The sequence below is a fragment of the Daktulosphaira vitifoliae genome, unplaced genomic scaffold, assembly GCF_025091365.1.
Source record: "Daktulosphaira vitifoliae isolate Bord-2020 unplaced genomic scaffold, ASM2509136v1 Scaffold_2, whole genome shotgun sequence".
Classification (NCBI taxonomy): Eukaryota; Metazoa; Arthropoda; class Insecta; order Hemiptera; family Phylloxeridae; genus Daktulosphaira; species Daktulosphaira vitifoliae.
This window is the reverse complement of record NW_026099573.1, coordinates 36,014,059-36,031,178: the sequence shown is the minus strand read 5'-3', so window position 1 is coordinate 36,031,178 and position 17,120 is coordinate 36,014,059. Positions and strand designations below refer to the sequence as shown.

General features: G+C 28.6%; 2 protein-coding genes and 1 long non-coding RNA gene across 3 annotated transcripts; 2 read left to right on the top strand and 1 right to left on the bottom strand.

Annotated features, from left to right (window-relative positions):
• The first annotated feature begins 18 nt into the window (after positions 1 to 18).
• On the top strand, positions 19 to 2,165 carry LOC126899810 (uncharacterized). The gene is made up of 2 exons (XM_050675033.1): positions 19 to 1,848; positions 2,063 to 2,165. Exons 1-2 carry the CDS (start codon positions 526 to 528, stop codon positions 2,069 to 2,071), a joined length of 1,332 nt encoding a protein of 443 aa, XP_050530990.1. The 5' UTR covers positions 19 to 525; the 3' UTR covers positions 2,072 to 2,165.
• A 4,148-nt stretch (positions 2,166 to 6,313) lies between these two features.
• On the top strand, positions 6,314 to 7,453 carry LOC126898214 (cAMP-dependent protein kinase type II regulatory subunit-like). The gene has a single exon (XM_050672155.1). The coding sequence runs from the start codon at positions 6,314 to 6,316 to the stop codon at positions 7,451 to 7,453; it is 1,140 nt and encodes a 379-aa protein (XP_050528112.1).
• Positions 7,454 to 13,150: 5,697 nt separating this feature from the next.
• On the bottom strand, positions 13,151 to 14,485 carry LOC126899851 (uncharacterized). The gene is made up of 2 exons (XR_007702722.1): positions 14,328 to 14,485; positions 13,151 to 13,585 (listed from the first exon to the last, which is right to left on the bottom strand). It is a non-coding gene; the product is annotated as an uncharacterized LOC126899851 (long non-coding RNA).
• Between the last annotated feature and the right edge of the window lie 2,635 nt (positions 14,486 to 17,120).

Genomic DNA, 17,120 nt, shown 5'->3' with positions numbered 1-17,120 from the left:
AACCATTTATTATTATGCTGCAATTGTGCAGATAGACAAAATTGAAAATATTTGTCCAGTAACAGAAATGATAAGTAGTACACATGATAGGCTAACTATTGAAAGTTGGCTGACTTCGTTCAAAGAAAAGTTTATAAATGAAGTTGGTCTTTCATGGCCCCCTTTCAAGAATGTTGTTACAGACTTCAGTTGGGCTTTCATGCATGGAATATCCAAAGCGTGGAATAACAAAAATAATATTTTTGAATACCTTGATTTGTGTCATCAAGTTTTAACAAAAAAAAATGTAAAATTTCCAGACAATGATGTTGTAGTAAGTACATGCAGCAACCATTACATAAAAAATGTTATAAAGCATGCAAAAACAATTTTTGATGATGAAAGCAATGCATATTATGTATCAAAATGTGTTGGCCTCGTATTTGATATGGATAATTATGAAGAGATAAAAAATTAAGCAGACTATTAAGCAGAATACTTCTTTCCAAAAATGTAACACCTTTATGTAATAGTGCTAGGGCAGAAATGAATTTTCTTTTTAAAGGCAATAAAGTATTAAAATTGGAAGAAATGGACCTAAAAGATCATGTAGTGAACCCTCTAAATGAAAAACCATATTATGCTGAGTGTAAGAAATCTGCTTTCTATTATGATTTCAAAGAAATATTAGATGCTGTTTACATAGAAATATCCAATACGGTTGATGACCAGGGAAAAAATGACATGTATTCTGAGACATATATGTTACATTTTCTCATTGAGAATATACCCTACATTCCACTATGGAGTAGAGTGATAACAGCAAAAATTGGCTTGGAAAAACGTCAGAGCAACGCAACTGCAGAAAGTTGGTTTAATATCATTAAAAATCATGTTCTAGGTAACCAAAGAAAAATGAAATGTGGAAGGTTTATAGAAAAAACCAGTGCACGGGTAACTGCTATTTGGAGCCGTTGTGGATTGATAATTCCTAAAAATGTGCTTGCAATCAGACCTAAAAATAATGCTAATAATGATGATGAGTTGCACCTGAATGATAAAGAATTCTGGCTTAAAAAAGGTAAAAAACCTTCTAATCTTGTTAACTTGGGAACTATTTTAAGACCACAAAAAAGTATGAATACATTCAAAAATACTAAAAGTATAAGTGAAAATGATAAAACAAATGAAGTGTTGAATCGAAAGTTTGTTTCTGAGGTAAGTGTGCAAAAAGATATTGAACCTTCAGAGGACATTGGTAATGCTCATTATAGTAGTACAGAAATTTTAAATGTTGATTGTATAAACGAAACACTTGATTTAGTTGAAAAATATAAAAACGATGACACTAATAAAGATTCTTCTGTTATATCCTATGGTCATACTGTAGTATGGGAGCCATCTGGAGATGAATCACCAGTTGGGAAGTATAAGATGTACCGTACAAGTAATTTAATTAAAGATGGATTATATTATATGCATGGTTATCCGGGGTGTAAAAATTACATAGTTGCCAGAATGTCTTTTGGAAATGAGACGGTTGAAATATCTTCTGAAGACTTCAAACATTTAGATACTAAGGGCGAAAATAATGAACTTTGGTTAGAAAATAAAGAAATTTGGTGTTTGTTACAGATTTGTCTAAAAAGAAGTGAACGAACTTGGGTCAAACAAAAACAACATATGCTGGGATGTATGAGTCCAGATATATCGTACTATATGATCAATTTGGGAAAAAGAATTGAACCTCCAAATGAAAATGGTAAAATTGAAGGTATGGGTTGGATTGAATTTTCTAGAGTACTTATTCCTTTATTAGAAAATAATAGCCATTGGACACTGATGTTAGTAGATTTTACTAAAAAAAAAGTAAGTTATTTAAATTCTTCTAGATTAGGTCATGAAGACTTATCACATAAAATTAATATGAAAGTTAAAGTTTTAAATAGTTTGAAAAAAACGCTAATGAGTTGGAATAGAGTACAAGTAATTGGTAATATTACAGAGTGGGAGATAAATGATGTGACTATACCCTATCAAAATGATAGTTTTAATTGTGGCGTTTTTATGTTATATTTTGCAGATCAATTGATGACAAATAAAATAATTATGAACAAATTCGATCCAAATGATTACAGAAAGAAATTACAAAATTTGATTTTGAGTAATTCGGAGTGTATGAAAAACAGTTGTCTAATCTGTGGTGTTGATGAAGGTAGTTTTAACGAGAAAAGCAAAAAGATTGACAAAAGAAGTGGAGAAATGGTACAATGTGAGTCTTGTACTCGATGGTTACATATCAATTGTTTACCGAAAAAAGATCCATTGCCTGACAATGATATCAAGTGGATCTGTGGACTTTGTTCTGCAAATAGTATTTAATTATATTGTCACAGAATTTCTGATTGGGAAAGAAATCTGTGTGTGTTAGTTGTTAACTTATTAGTGCTACAATTTAATCTTATAATTATTTTTCGTTTTCATCTTTACTAAATTCCATCGACTCATTAAACATCTGATCTTTTATGATAGTATATACTATTCCAAGACTAGTGTTAGAAATGACTGTGTGGTGCTATTTAATGGTTGCTGTACATTTCTATTTTTTAAGTTTTGACTCTTTTAATGAAAATTGACATAAAAAAAAGCAGCTTAAAATTTAAAATGCTCATTCGGCGAATTTTATGATATACACCCCCTTTTCATATAAACATTAGTTAGACGGGCCACTGGAAAGCACTAATTTGTTAATAATGAACATGATGTAGACTGCCCAATGGTGAGTACATTACATAGTGGAGTTTCTGATCAGAAAAGAAATCCACGCTAAAGCCTTTAGGGAAAGGCTAAACCCTTTAGGGAAAGGCTAAAGCCTTTAGGGAAAGGCTAAAGCCTTTAGGGAAAGGCTTAACGTCTTTAGGGAAAGGCGTTCACGTCTTTAGGGAAAGACGTCCTTATTAGATACTCGTTATCTGATGGGGTAACTCTGCCAAAGCTGGTCCCAAGCCCAGTCGAAAAAAGAGGAGGGAACCATCAGATATATTTTCATATTGTATTTAAATAAATAGTTTTTACTTAAATTAATAATATTACATTTATAAGTTCAATAAATGACTAATATTTTAATATAGAATTATGAATTTTATCTAAATATTAAATAAATTATTAAGTTTAAAATTGACTTATACAATAAACAAACTAATTTTTTTGTATTGATATAGTAAACATGTTTGTAAAATTTTCTATTAGAAAAACTTAATTTCGCAGAGTACAAGTGATGGGTTTATTGCCCCCTATAATGATTTCTACATCATATATTAATACATGCCAATGTGTATTTGTACATATCGGTTTATAGGATTTCAATATTTCTGAAATATTGATAGTTTCTTTGGGAGAGGGTTATTGCATTGTTTGTATCCTTTATAAATACTTTTTCTAATAGGAAATTTTGATCAATGTCTTGACACGACTTAAGGAATTGATCCTAAGTGTATTTGAATGTATAAATACTTGTGAGTATTGATATTTCTTATATAAATGTTATATTTTGTTTAGAGTGGAAGTTGTGTTATATGGGATCCTTTCAATTGTATACATTTTTATATAGTTTTATAATGTATTAAATTGTTGTATATGTTATAAATATTTTTTGTACTTATATATTTATGTTTACTTTAGAATATATATTTATATTATATTTTTTATATATGACTGTGTTATTTTTACAAGGATTTTCGTTATACATTTTCAATTTTCGAAGTTAAGAAAAAATTAATTTAGGAGATTATTACCATAATAATTTCATTTAATAATTAGAATAATAAAAAAACAATTATTATCAAAAAGTATTATTATATATTATACATTCGTATAATACATGCCCACCTCAATAATAACTAAAACTAAAATTATACATTTTTGCTGTTCTTTTTTTTCATAGCATAATAATTATAATATATATACATTTTATAATTATAATGATGAAATTAATATTATTGGTACTTCTTTCCCTTGAACTCTAACAGTCAGGCAACCCAATGAACACTGTTATGGTTACCGTCTTATCAGTTTGTGGTTGGGCGCTGAGTCTCGGGAGCTAACTTCACAGAGGTAAGAATGGTTTGGTAGAAGTAGCAAGCCGGTCACCTGTTTCGTGAAAAACAATAGATTTATTCTGGGATCGAATTAAGGAGATGAGTGATCTAATAATAAGAATGTAGGGAGAAAGAACAAAATGGATTAGAAATTATGGCATTTTGGCAAGATAGAGAATCAGAAAAAATAGCAAATTTTTGCTATTAAAATTAATTAAAAATTGAAGTAGAAGATATAAAAATGAGAGCATTAATGATGACAAAGCATTCAGTGGTAAAAAAAGAAGAAGGGAAGAATCCAGCCGAGTATGAAATATTAAGTTCAGGAATAAAGAAAGAACAACATGTAAATATACATTACCCTCTTCACTAGACTATAGAATAGTTTTCATGGGGGTTTCGTTTACTCTATCTTTAAGTAGTGGGTACCTTAGGGAGGACAGCAATTTTAATTGAGCCACCTCCCACACTACTCTGCTGCCATTGAGCTATAGAATTATAGTTTAAATAACCACTATTTTGAATGACCCTTTAAGTCACACCCCTAACTACCACCACCATCAGACCCCACCTCTTTTATCATTCGCCATGGGGGGGAGCAGAATTTCCATTTTTATCCAACTTACAATGTATGTAGGATAATTTGTGGTCAGTGGCGTATCGTGTATATTTAATACATGTATATGTTATTCCCGTAGTGTCCAAGTACGATACAGACGACCAAAAATTATCCGCCGCATCCGGAGTATACAGACTTGTTCCAATATCTCCAATATTCATTTGTATCTTACTTTTTCCTTTAATAATTATCCGTAGTATTAAGGTAATGGCCTTTAACATACTAATATGTGTCTACCATTGGTGACATTAAATAAAATATATTTTGCTTTATTTACATAATACGCTAATGTATTATTATGGTCTTCTATAACAGTTAATATTTCTTTTTTTTTTTTAATCCCCTTATTGTCTGGGTGTTTGTTTTTAAATAATAAAGCCCCTTGCATAAGAAGTTTGCGACCCAAAATTCTTTATTGTGAGGGAGCCATAAGTTTGGTGACTCCACTATCCGTTCTACTATCGTAGAACGGACCACTATCGTGGCCCTATTGGTCACCTCTCAATTTAGTCAAAAAGTCAATACATATTTATTTAGATCTCTAGAATAGAAAAAATATAGTTGAACTTTTTGTGTAATGATAAATATCCAATATTAATTCCACTACTGATTAAACTCTGAACTCAATGAAGCATTTTATCATATAACTAAAAATATATAGTTTAAATATAAAAAAATGTTTACTGAACTATATCAATTTACTATTTAGCACCAACACTTAAATTTAATTAATTATATAGAAATGAACCTTATAGTGTTACAGTATTCAAATGTTAAATCAAGTACATTATACTTATTAATCAGTTATTTTTTTAAATATTAGAAAATAAACAAAGCATGGTATTCATTATCATTAATTTATTGTAACTATTTGATAAAGTGTATTAAATTTAATGTGATATTTCATGAGGAATCTCTTATTTTTGTTTTTTTTATGTTATAAAATGATTATTTTCTTGGATATCAGGCATTTTAGATAATCTAATTATATACATAAGTTTTTTGTTAAAGGGAAAATTTGCCAATATTATTATTTATTTGATAATAGTAATTTTAAAATTACAAATTAAAGAAAGCATAGTATTTATTAATATTTATTTATTGTAACTATTTGTGTAATTACAAATAAGTTGGACGATTTTTTAAGTTTTTATTTTTACTTAAATTTATCAAAACTTTTTATATTAATATCAAAATACATCATTTCAATAAAAATCATAGTGATAATTTCTATGTAACTCATAGTGTTTAAATAGATGCTACAATTGAAAAATTCAGATTTATATAAGGAATACCTTATAATTATATCCTATAGTATTCTATAATATACTGATATTCAGAAATATACCGTGCCTTGTTTTACCCATGATTTCGACCCTTCCTACTGTATTTACTAGTATTCATTTTATTATATCAATATTTTTCATTGATCAACAGAATTTTTTTATAGATTACCATGGTAAAATATAATTATACATTATATATTTGACAACTAATCTCTTAGTATTTTCGTAAAATTCAATATCAAAAAATTAATTAATTTGTTATGTTATGTATAAATCTGAAACATCGTCAATTGTAATTATTTTCAAATGTACTAAGTCAATTTGAAAAAAAAATGAGCGAATGTGATGAAAGTCAAACAAAATTAAGTGTACCGGACGAGCTTAGAGATATTCTACTTGATCTTACTATTGGATATTTACTTGAGCAACCCGGTGACCTAATTGATTATGCTATCGAATTTTTCGATAAGCTAAAAAAGGCTAAACATTTACAAGGTCCGGACGTCCAGTCTGAGGAATCTGATTGTTCTGATGTTGAACCACAACGTGCGCGTTATTGTTCTAGACGCAAGTCAGTATTTGCAGAAACATATAATCCCGAAGAAGATGATCAGGATGAAAGATACAAAGTTGTATTTCCTAAAACCGATGATCAACGTAATTCTCTTAAATTTAATGTAAAAAAAATATTTATATTCAGAGCATTAGATCCAGAGCAGATCAACTATGTCATTGATGCTATGTTTGATCGCCAAGTTCACCCTGGAGATATTATTATAAAAGAGGGAGATGATGGTGATAACTTTTATGTAATTGATAGGGGACTGTTTGTGGCGTATGTATCTGAAATAGGAGGTAGTGAACGTTTGGTACATACATATGAAAATAAAGGTAGTTTTGGAGAATTAGCATTACTTTACAATATACCCCGAGCTGCAACTGTAAAATCGATATCTGATGGTTTGCTATGGGTCATGGATCGTAAAATGTTTCGGCGTATTGTCTTGAAAACTGCATTTAAAAAACGTAAAATGTACGAGGATCTTATTGGCATGGTTCCTATGTTGAAATCTTTACAGTCATATGAGCGTATGAATTTAGCTGACGCCCTTATACCAAAGTTTTATGAAAACAACGAATGTATAATCAAACAAGGAGATCCAGGGGATGGTATGTATTTTGTTGAAGAAGGAACTGTCAATGTAGTAGTCACCAGTGATACTGGCGAGCAAATTAATGTGAATCAGTTAAAAAAAGGTTGCTATTTTGGAGAATTATCTCTTTTGTCACATAAAGGTCGTGCTGCTTCAGTTTTTGCATCAGGGAAAGTGAAATTAGCATTTTTAGACGTTGATGCATTTGAACGATTATTGGGTCCTTGTATGGAAATAATGAAACGTAACATTGATGATTATGAGAATCAACTAAATAAAATATTTGGATCCAAGCATAATATATCAGATATTCGATGAATTATTAGCAATTATATTTACAATTTCATAATTTTATACTGCTCAATTTTTCTCATTTATGTTTTTTTATATTACCGGGTTATATATAATAGTATATATTTCATTATTGATTACATGACTTTATGTAATATTTAAATGCAAAGCTGATGTTTTTCGATTTTGTAAGATTAATTTCTTTTATATAATAAAATAATAAGACTTTTATATATTTCACCACTAATATTTTGTGTTCTTGTCAAATGTGACGCAAGATCAGCTAAGTTTTATTTCATTACGTAGTTGTCAGAAATATTAATTATTGTAAATACGAATTGGTTTTCATTGTAAGTAATTTTATTACAAATATGAAATGTTTGTTAAAGTAATCTTTTTTTATTAAGACTGTCGTCACATAGATCATCTTAAAAGTCTTTATCTTAAAGTGTCAGTCGTTAACACAGTTAGAATAAACATCAAACCAACTTATGCTATATGATTAGTAAACTCTTAGAATAATATCTGTAAGTTATTCAACGATTTCGTCTAAGAACCATGTCACCTACGATTTTATGTTCATAAATCTGTAAAACTATATAGAACTTTCCATCTACGTACGTCCGGAAACAATCGACAACTTTTACAATGACTAGACAGTCAAGTTTTATGGCTGAGTACAGTGTTTGAGTGGGATACAGTTTATGACTGGCATATTGAGATAATTCTTCTCTGACCAGTTTTTTTCCGCTGAAATAATACAACATCGACTTCTATTTCACTTGCGTCTATTTGAACGTAAAACGTTAATATAAAAAATAAAACGGAAGCCCGTTGGGGTCGCAGCAAAGTGTGAACATGGTATAATTGGGACCAGTATAGATGACATCTGACAGTGATTAAAAACACTATCATAAGAAACGCTTTGATGCAAATCTGTAGATAATATTGAATTTTAAGAAATTGGAGGATAATTAAAAAAGCAATATTATAATTTTATAATTTTTACGGAGATATATAATAATAAAATAGTTGTATATTTCTTTACTTTTAACGCGAATAAAAATTTAAATGCATTAATTCAATACTTTTGAATCATACATTTTTGTTATTTATGAATAAGTACATTGTACTACAAAGGACTTTCATCAGAATCAAAAATTACTTTTATTAATCAACTTTTCACGCTGTTTTATAACCAGCAATTAGACTTTTTCTATCACTTCTAAGTGATAATACATAATACAATTCGGTATTGGATTTATTTTAAAATTTAATTTCTAGTTTTTAAAAAGACAACTTTATGTTAACGTCAATGAACACGTATGTGACGGATAAAGAGTGTTTAACCGGTATTATAGTAAAATAATAAAATGCGCAGGCGTGAAAAACCTTTTATTGTTCTTATAAAATGCATACGACAAGGATCATTAATGTGCGGTGACATCTTTGATATCGGAAATATGCTTGCCTAAGCGTCTGGTAAGCAATGATAACATTATTAGAAATTATAGTGCCATAACAATAGACATTGTCATTTTTTTCTCATAAAATGCATACGACAGTGATTACTACTATACGGCGACATCTTTGATGTTGGAAATGATTACCTAAACGTCTGGTTATTCTTTAAACGTATTTATAGTCTTTGTATCCATTAATATTTTCATTATATATTCAGTTAAAAATGAAATTTTCACTCTGTCGCAGTATAAGTATATATAAATAATAATAACACTATTTTGTCAATACAACATAAAATTTATAAATTATACACATGTTTTAGATACCAGTCGTTTTACGACGGATAGCTATTACTAAAAATTACTGTTGATATTTCTTGGTTGTTTGTACTTGATGGTATAATTGTTTCTTACTATATATATGCATCTGTTATATAATCAGCCAGCGACCGAAAAAATATTGAGCATACGTTTTCTCCACCAGAAAACTGAAAAAATTATATATATTTATTAAACACGTTCTACTTAATTTAAAAAAAAATGTAACTCACCTTTTGTTTAGTATATGCTTCCAGCATCGCCCACCGTTGTGCCAACTGCTGACTTGCAAATTGTTTTATTTGGCTTTTGTAGCTCAGATCGCTATTGTATAATCTGTTTCTAATCGTAAAATCCGAAACCGCATTGATCAGCATACATTTGTTTTCCACATTTAATTCCTATTGTGATTTCATAAATTGAACCATCTCTTCAAACTGTTGTAGAACCAATGGTTGAATTACAATTATCTTTTGATTGATAGCCTCTAAGATACATTCCAAAGCGCTGAGTTTTAAAATGTTTGATCGGGTGAGTAACACTCGGCATTCATTTTGTGCTTGTGATTCGAAGACTAATGAAGATTCTCCTTGAAATGTAGTCTTTGATAGTGTAACGTATTCATCCTTGATTAAAATAATCCTTTTTACCTGTTCGAGAATTAAGGACAGAATATTAATAATATCGTATGTAACGGGTTAACGATAGTAAACGAATAGTTACGTTAAATCGATATTTTGGATCCAATCCTATCTAAACGAATTTACGAGAATTGAAATTCAAAACGTAATCAGTGCAATCGATTAATTCACTGTGAGGTTCGGGTTTAACAAATGTTTGTTATAGAATTTAAAAATTGTTGCGAGAGAACCAGCCATTCTTGAAGCATAAAAATATCGACTTGAGTTAACACAATACCAACAAGTTAAAGCAACATCTGTTTATATGGAAACTCTTATAAAGATTATAACGCTAAGATTACGTCTTTGATGTCGGAAATATGCTTGCCTAAACTTCTGGTAGCCGATGATAAAATTCTTAGAAATTATTTGTACCTTTGATGTTGGAAATATGCTTACCTAAGCGTCTGGTAGCCAATGATAAAATTCTTAGAAATTATAGTGCCATAATGACAGATGTTGTCTTTGTTCTGATAAAAATGTATATCATAATTTCAATTTCGAGCCTCATTTTAGATCCACATTTGGCTAAACCTCTTTCCTACCCGACCGATCGGTGGATTTAACAATATATGCGATATAACAATGTACTCATAGGTCAGTGAAGTAAGCTTTTGCGGGTGCGACACAACAAACACGCGAACTCAACGTGTACTATAGGTAATATATACAATCTATAGACGTGCGGCAAGTTAGTCAACGTCGGGTTTCATCCGCACCTCTCCCATTAGATTAGTTTATGTTAAGTTTCATTACCCCCTCGCTCTTTAGGACTTGTTAAAGGAGGAAGAGATCCCCTCCCGACTTAGGTTAGTTTACGTTAGGTTTCATCCCCACACCGTTGTAAATTGAATTGAATTACGTTAGTTTACATCGAATTTAACAGACACCCTATGCCTGGGTGATGTAGAGGTGTGATTGAGTTGGGTATGTAGGACGTTCTCAACGGTGACAATTACTTAATAATTAAGTTTTACAATAATAGCTATTACAACAATAACATTATAGAGTTTTTGTTAACGAGATTGTTGAGTCGTTCTAGGAATAGTCAAGGACAGTGACGGCGGCGGCCGCTACTTGTACACAATTTCAATGTAATTCGTACTTTTAATATTAAACGTAATATATGTAATATATATTATCCTTTCCGTTAAACTATAAATCAGTTTACATGAAGATTTAGTTTACCCTATCCTCTAGTAGAAGGCTGCGTAGGAGGATGACGGCAATTTTGAATAAACCACCTTCCCCACCACTGACATTAAGTTATAGTGCGCATGCGCACTATAGTTAAAACCCACGTCATTTTGTATGACCTTCTAAGACACGCCCCTTACACCCTTACTCAATATAATTTATAATCTAATTTAGCTAACCTTAAAAAAAAATTTTGGTTTTTTTAATTTTTTCAGATTTAAAATATTTAAATTCAGTATTAGTAACATATTGAAATGTTGAAAATTGATATAAATATTATTAAAAATGTTTTCGACGACATTGTGATAACTGATTTAAGTTTAAAAGGCTGATTAGAACTGATCTCAGAGCTTATAGGTCTTTATGTGGATCTAATACATAGATTGCTGTAATAATTGGCCAGCATTGTTCATTTGTATAAATTCTTAAGCTCCAGTAAAATTGTTTAATTGTTTCAATAAAAATAATTTTGATAGTTTAATTAAACAAGATATATTTTTTTATCGAACGATTTATATTAGTTATCATTTACTGAGGAACACGACTTACAACCTGGTGGAGCAGCTGGTTGACACGGTAATTCTGAAGAACTAGAGCAAGAAGTAGGTACCTGATAAAATTTTTAAAATGTATATATGATTTCTTTACATAACTTTATTTTAATATTTACTGCTATTAATCTGATCCTTTTAGACTGTAATAAAACAGTAATTGCATCCACTAAATTACGAGTATTTTTTTTACTGGTCAAGAAACTTTTTGTGCCATAACGCCGAGCAATCTTGTCAATTAATCCAGCGTAAGTGATACCTTTGGGACACTTATTTATATGCTGCATAATAAAGCATCTTATAATCCAATATCCAACTCTACGTGGACATCCACTTCTTCTGGGAGCCATTTTATAGTACTTAACTTGAATAATAATAAACACATAATAATAATGAAACTTTATTTAATCATTTATTGCTATGTTTCATAATAGTATTAAAAGCCAGTATTATTACATAAACTAGGTAGGATTAAAAACGTTATGTTGTTTTAGCTTCGATGCGAAGCGGAGAAGGTATTAATTTTACTATGATGTGTTTTTTTTTATTTTTTTTTTATGTCTATTGCCACTTTTTCTCAGCTCTCACTGGACCGATTTCTTTCAAAAATACGTCAAAAGATCACAAATCGTATCTAGTTGAAGACATTACCCTTAAAAATTGAAAAAAATTCCCTCGTTCCCCGAAAATGGGAGAAATATCCAAAAAAATTACAAATTTAAAAATCGCTAATTTTCGAAATTTTTTCACTTTTTTTTCTTAAATCTTCCATAACTTTTTGAAAAATCAACAAATCAACATAAATTTTTTTTATACTAAAACCTTAGATATTTACCTTTCATTTGATATCATTTTTTTGAAAATCTAACACTTAACCTGCTCATTGGGGGAGATTTAAAATAGCAACTTTTTTACAAAAACTAACTTTTTCAACTTAATTTTTGAAAATGTTCCGGAAATACTGCGTCCTTTAAACATATATCAAATTAAAGCTTATTTTATGTACTATAAAATGAAAAAAAAAAATTTGTCCCGACACTTTATCTTCTGCATGTAAACGGTTGCCGTAGTTAAAAAAACACTATTTTTGTGTTAAAATTTTCGATTTTCAATTTTTAATTTTCAACTTAAAAATGCTATAACTTTTCGAAAAATGCATGTATCAGCACAATTTTTTTTTTTCTAAATACATTATAAGTACATCTTCCATTTGACATACTTTTTATTAAAATTAGACAATTTCCCCTTATATAGGGGGGGTTCAAACTTTGAAACATTGTATAAAAAATAGAACTTTTTCAACTGAACTTTTGAAAATGTTCCGGAAATACTGCGTCCTTTAAACATATATCAAATTAAAGCTTATTTTATGTACTATAAAATGAAAAAAAAAAATTTGTCCCGACACTTTATCTTCTACATTTAAACTGCTGCCGTAGTTAAAAAAACACTATTTTTTTTTAAATTTTCAACTTAAAAATGTTATAACTTTTTGAAAAATGTATATATCAGAACAAATTTTAGCTTCGATGCGAAGCTGAGAAGGTATTAATTTTACTATGATGTGTTTATTTTTTTTTTTGTGTCTGTCACTACTTTTTCTCAGCTCTCACTGGACCGATTTCTTTTAACAATACGTCAAAAGATCACAAATTGTATCTAGTTGAAGACATTACCCTTAAAAATTTAAAAATTTTCCCTCGTTCCCCGCAAATGGGGGAAATATCCAAAAAAATTACAAATTTAAAAATCGACAAATTTTGTCATTTTTTTCACTTTTTTTTCTTAAAACTTCCATAACTTTTTCAAAAATCAACAAATCAACATAATTTTTTTTTAAACTAAAACCTTAGATATTTTCCTTTCATTTGATATAATTTTTTTGAAAATTTAACACTTAACCTGCTCATGGGGGGGGATTTAAAATTGCAACTTTTTTACAAAAACTAACTTTTTCAACTTAATTTTTGAAAATGTTCCGGAAATACTGCGTCCTTTAAACATATATCAAATTAAAGCTTATTTTATGTACTATAAAATGAAAAAAAAAAATTTGTCCCGACACTTTATCTTCTGCATGTAAACGGTTGCCGTAGTTAAAAAAACACTATTTTTGTGTTAAAATTTTCGATTTTCAATTTTTAATTTTCAACTTAAAAATGCTATAACTTTTCGAAAAATGCATGTATCAGCACAATTTTTTTTTTTCTAAATACATTATAAGTACATCTTCCATTTGACATACTTTTTATTAAAATTAGACAATTTCCCCTTATATAGGGGGGGTTCAAACTTTGAAACATTGTATAAAAAATAGAACTTTTTCAACTGAACTTTTGAAAATGTTCCGGAAATACTGCGTCCTTTAAACATATATCAAATTAAAGCTTTTTTTATGTACTATAAAATGAAAAAAAAAAATTTGTCCCGACACCTTATCTTCTATGTGCAAATGGCTGTCGAAATTATAAAAAAAATGTAATGTTTACGATAAAAATCACCTTCTATCGGAATGTTTTTTGTACTTAAAACTGCCATAACTTTTTCAAATATTAACTAATCAAAATAATATTTCTTTATATTGAAACCTTAGGTAATTTTCTTTCATTTTATATCATTTTTTTTTGAAAATCTAACACTTATTCTGCTCACAGGGGGGATTTAAAATAGCAACTTTTTTACAAAAACTAACTTTTTCAACTTAATTTTTGAAAATGTTCCGGAAATACTGCGTCCTTTAAACATATATCAAATTAAAGCTTATTTTATGTACTATAAAATGAAAAAAAAAAATTTGTCCCGACACTTTATCTTCTGCATGTAAACGGTTGCCGTAGTTAAAAAAACACTATTTTTGTGTTAAAATTTTCGATTTTCAATTTTTAATTTTCAACTTAAAAATGCTATAACTTTTCGAAAAATGCATGTATCAGCACAATTTTTTTTTTTCTAAATACATTATAAGTACATCTTCCATTTGACATACTTTTTATTAAAATTAGACAATTTCCCCTTATATAGGGGGGGTTCAAACTTTGAAACATTGTATAAAAAATAGAACTTTTTCAACTGAACTTTTGAAAATGTTCCGGAAATACTGCGTCCTTTAAACATATATCAAATTAAAGCTTATTTTATGTACTATAAAATGAAAAAAAAAAATTTGTCCCGACACTTTATCTTCTGCATGTAAACGGTTGCCGTAGTTAAAAAAACACTATTTTTGTGTTAAAATTTTCGATTTTCAATTTTTAATTTTCAACTTAAAAATGCTATAACTTTTCGAAAAATGCATGTATCAGCACAATTTTTTTTTTTCTAAATACATTATAAGTACATCTTCCATTTGACATACTTTTTATTAAAATTAGACAATTTCCCCTTATATAGGGGGGGTTCAAACTTTGAAACATTGTATAAAAAATAGAACTTTTTCAACTGAACTTTTGAAAATGTTCCGGAAATACTGCGTCCTTTAAACATATATCAAATTAAAGCTTATTTTATGTACTATAAAATGAAAAAAAAAAATTTGTCCCGACACTTTATCTTCTGCATGTAAACGGTTGCCGTAGTTAAAAAAACACTATTTTTGTGTTAAAATTTTCGATTTTCAATTTTTAATTTTCAACTTAAAAATGCTATAACTTTTCGAAAAATGCATGTATCAGCACAATTTTTTTTTTTCTAAATACATTATAAGTACATCTTTCATTTGACATACTTTTTATTAAAATTGGACAATTTCCCCTTATATAGGGGGCGTTCAAAACTTAAAATATTGTAAAACACATAGATCTTTTTCAACTGAACTTTTGAAATGTGTCCGGAAATATTGCTTCCTTTAAACATACATTAAATCAAAGGTTATGTTATATACTATCAAATGAAAAAAAAAATTTTTCCCGACATCTTATCTTCTATGTGCAAATGGCTGTCGAAAATTAAAAAAAAATGTAATGTTTGCGATAAAAATTACCTTTTATCGGGATGTTTTTTGTACTTAAAACTGCCATAACTTTTTCAAAAATGAACAAATAAAAATAATATTTTTTTGTATTGAAACCTTAGATATTTCCCTTTCATTTGATATAATTTTTTTTGAAAATCTAACACTTATTCTGCTCACTGGGGGGATTTAAAATAGTAACTTTTTTACAAAAAATAACTTTTTCAACTTAATTTTTGAAAATGTTCCGGAAATTATGCGTCCTTTAAACATATATCAAATTAAAGATTATTTTGTGTACTATAAAATAAAATAAAAAATTTGTCCCGACGACCTATCTTCTATGCGCAAATGGCTACCATATTCAAAAATATGCTATTTTAACAAATTTTTTTTTTTTTTAATTAAACACTGTCTACAGATTTGCATCGAAGCGTTTTTTATGATAGTGATTTTAATCACTGTCATAACTGTCACTAATATATACTGGACCCAACTATGCTACGACACCACTGTGCCGCCATCTCACTGTGCTGGGTTTTTTTATATTATGATTTTGACCCTATAAACGAAATATTAGATAAAAATAAAATAATTGTAACAAAAAACATTAGGAATGTTAAAAAAAAAATTGTGTATCAAAATTTTTATTAAAGTTAATATTTTATCTATTTTATCATTGAATTTTTTTCCTAAAAAATATTACAGGAAACTTAAAATTATCAGATCAATTAAATTCCAGGAAAATTGAGCGTATAATATGTTTAATAATACGTATACAAGTGTACTAATAACACGGTATTAAAAAATAACTTAGGAGTTCACCTAAATATTTTAGAGTTGTTCAATCCAAAATAGCATCTATTGCATGCATGTATTTTTGTTTTTATCTTTTCTTGTATTTCATTATTCTGAGTTATAAGTGTACCTAGGTAATTGAACTTCTGTACTTTGTTAAATTTATAAGACCCCACTTCCAGAGGAGTGTGTACATTAGGGTGGCCCTCAAAAATCGAATGTGTTTTTTTTTTTACGCTACCCCTTAATTTTTTTTTAATGGTCAAAAAAATGAGCTGTGCAAAATTTGGGACCGATCCGTTAAGGTTAACCCGTGCCCCCGGGCCTATTAAGTTGAGTCGAAGAGTCAAATTTAATAGAAATAACTGATCTATGTCTCATAACTTTTTTTTCTCTTAACTTAGAATAATAAAAGTAAAACTCAAGTAAAGGAAATTTTACAAGAAATTCAAAAATAATAACTTCAATGTTGTTTTCTCAATAAATAGCCCACAAAAACACTACATACAGTAAAAAACATGTAAAAGTCTTAAAATTTATAATAACGTTATAATAACTTAACTTATAATAACGTTATAACTGATTTTGTTGATTTTTAATTATTTATTTTCATTTTATTTTTTAGAAAACGCATATTCGTTTAAAAAAAGATTCTAGAAGTTTAATTTTTTATGCCAAGTACGATAATTATATTAGATTTATTATTTTATGGACAGTTAATTAATGATTAATTACAAA

Excerpts from the sequence above, each read along its gene's own strand:
- LOC126899810 (XM_050675033.1), top strand. The coding sequence starts at position 526 with ATGAATTTTCTTTTTAAAGGCAATAAAGTATTAAAATTGGAAGAAATG.
- LOC126898214 (XM_050672155.1), top strand. The coding sequence starts at position 6,314 with ATGAGCGAATGTGATGAAAGTCAAACAAAATTAAGTGTACCGGACGAG.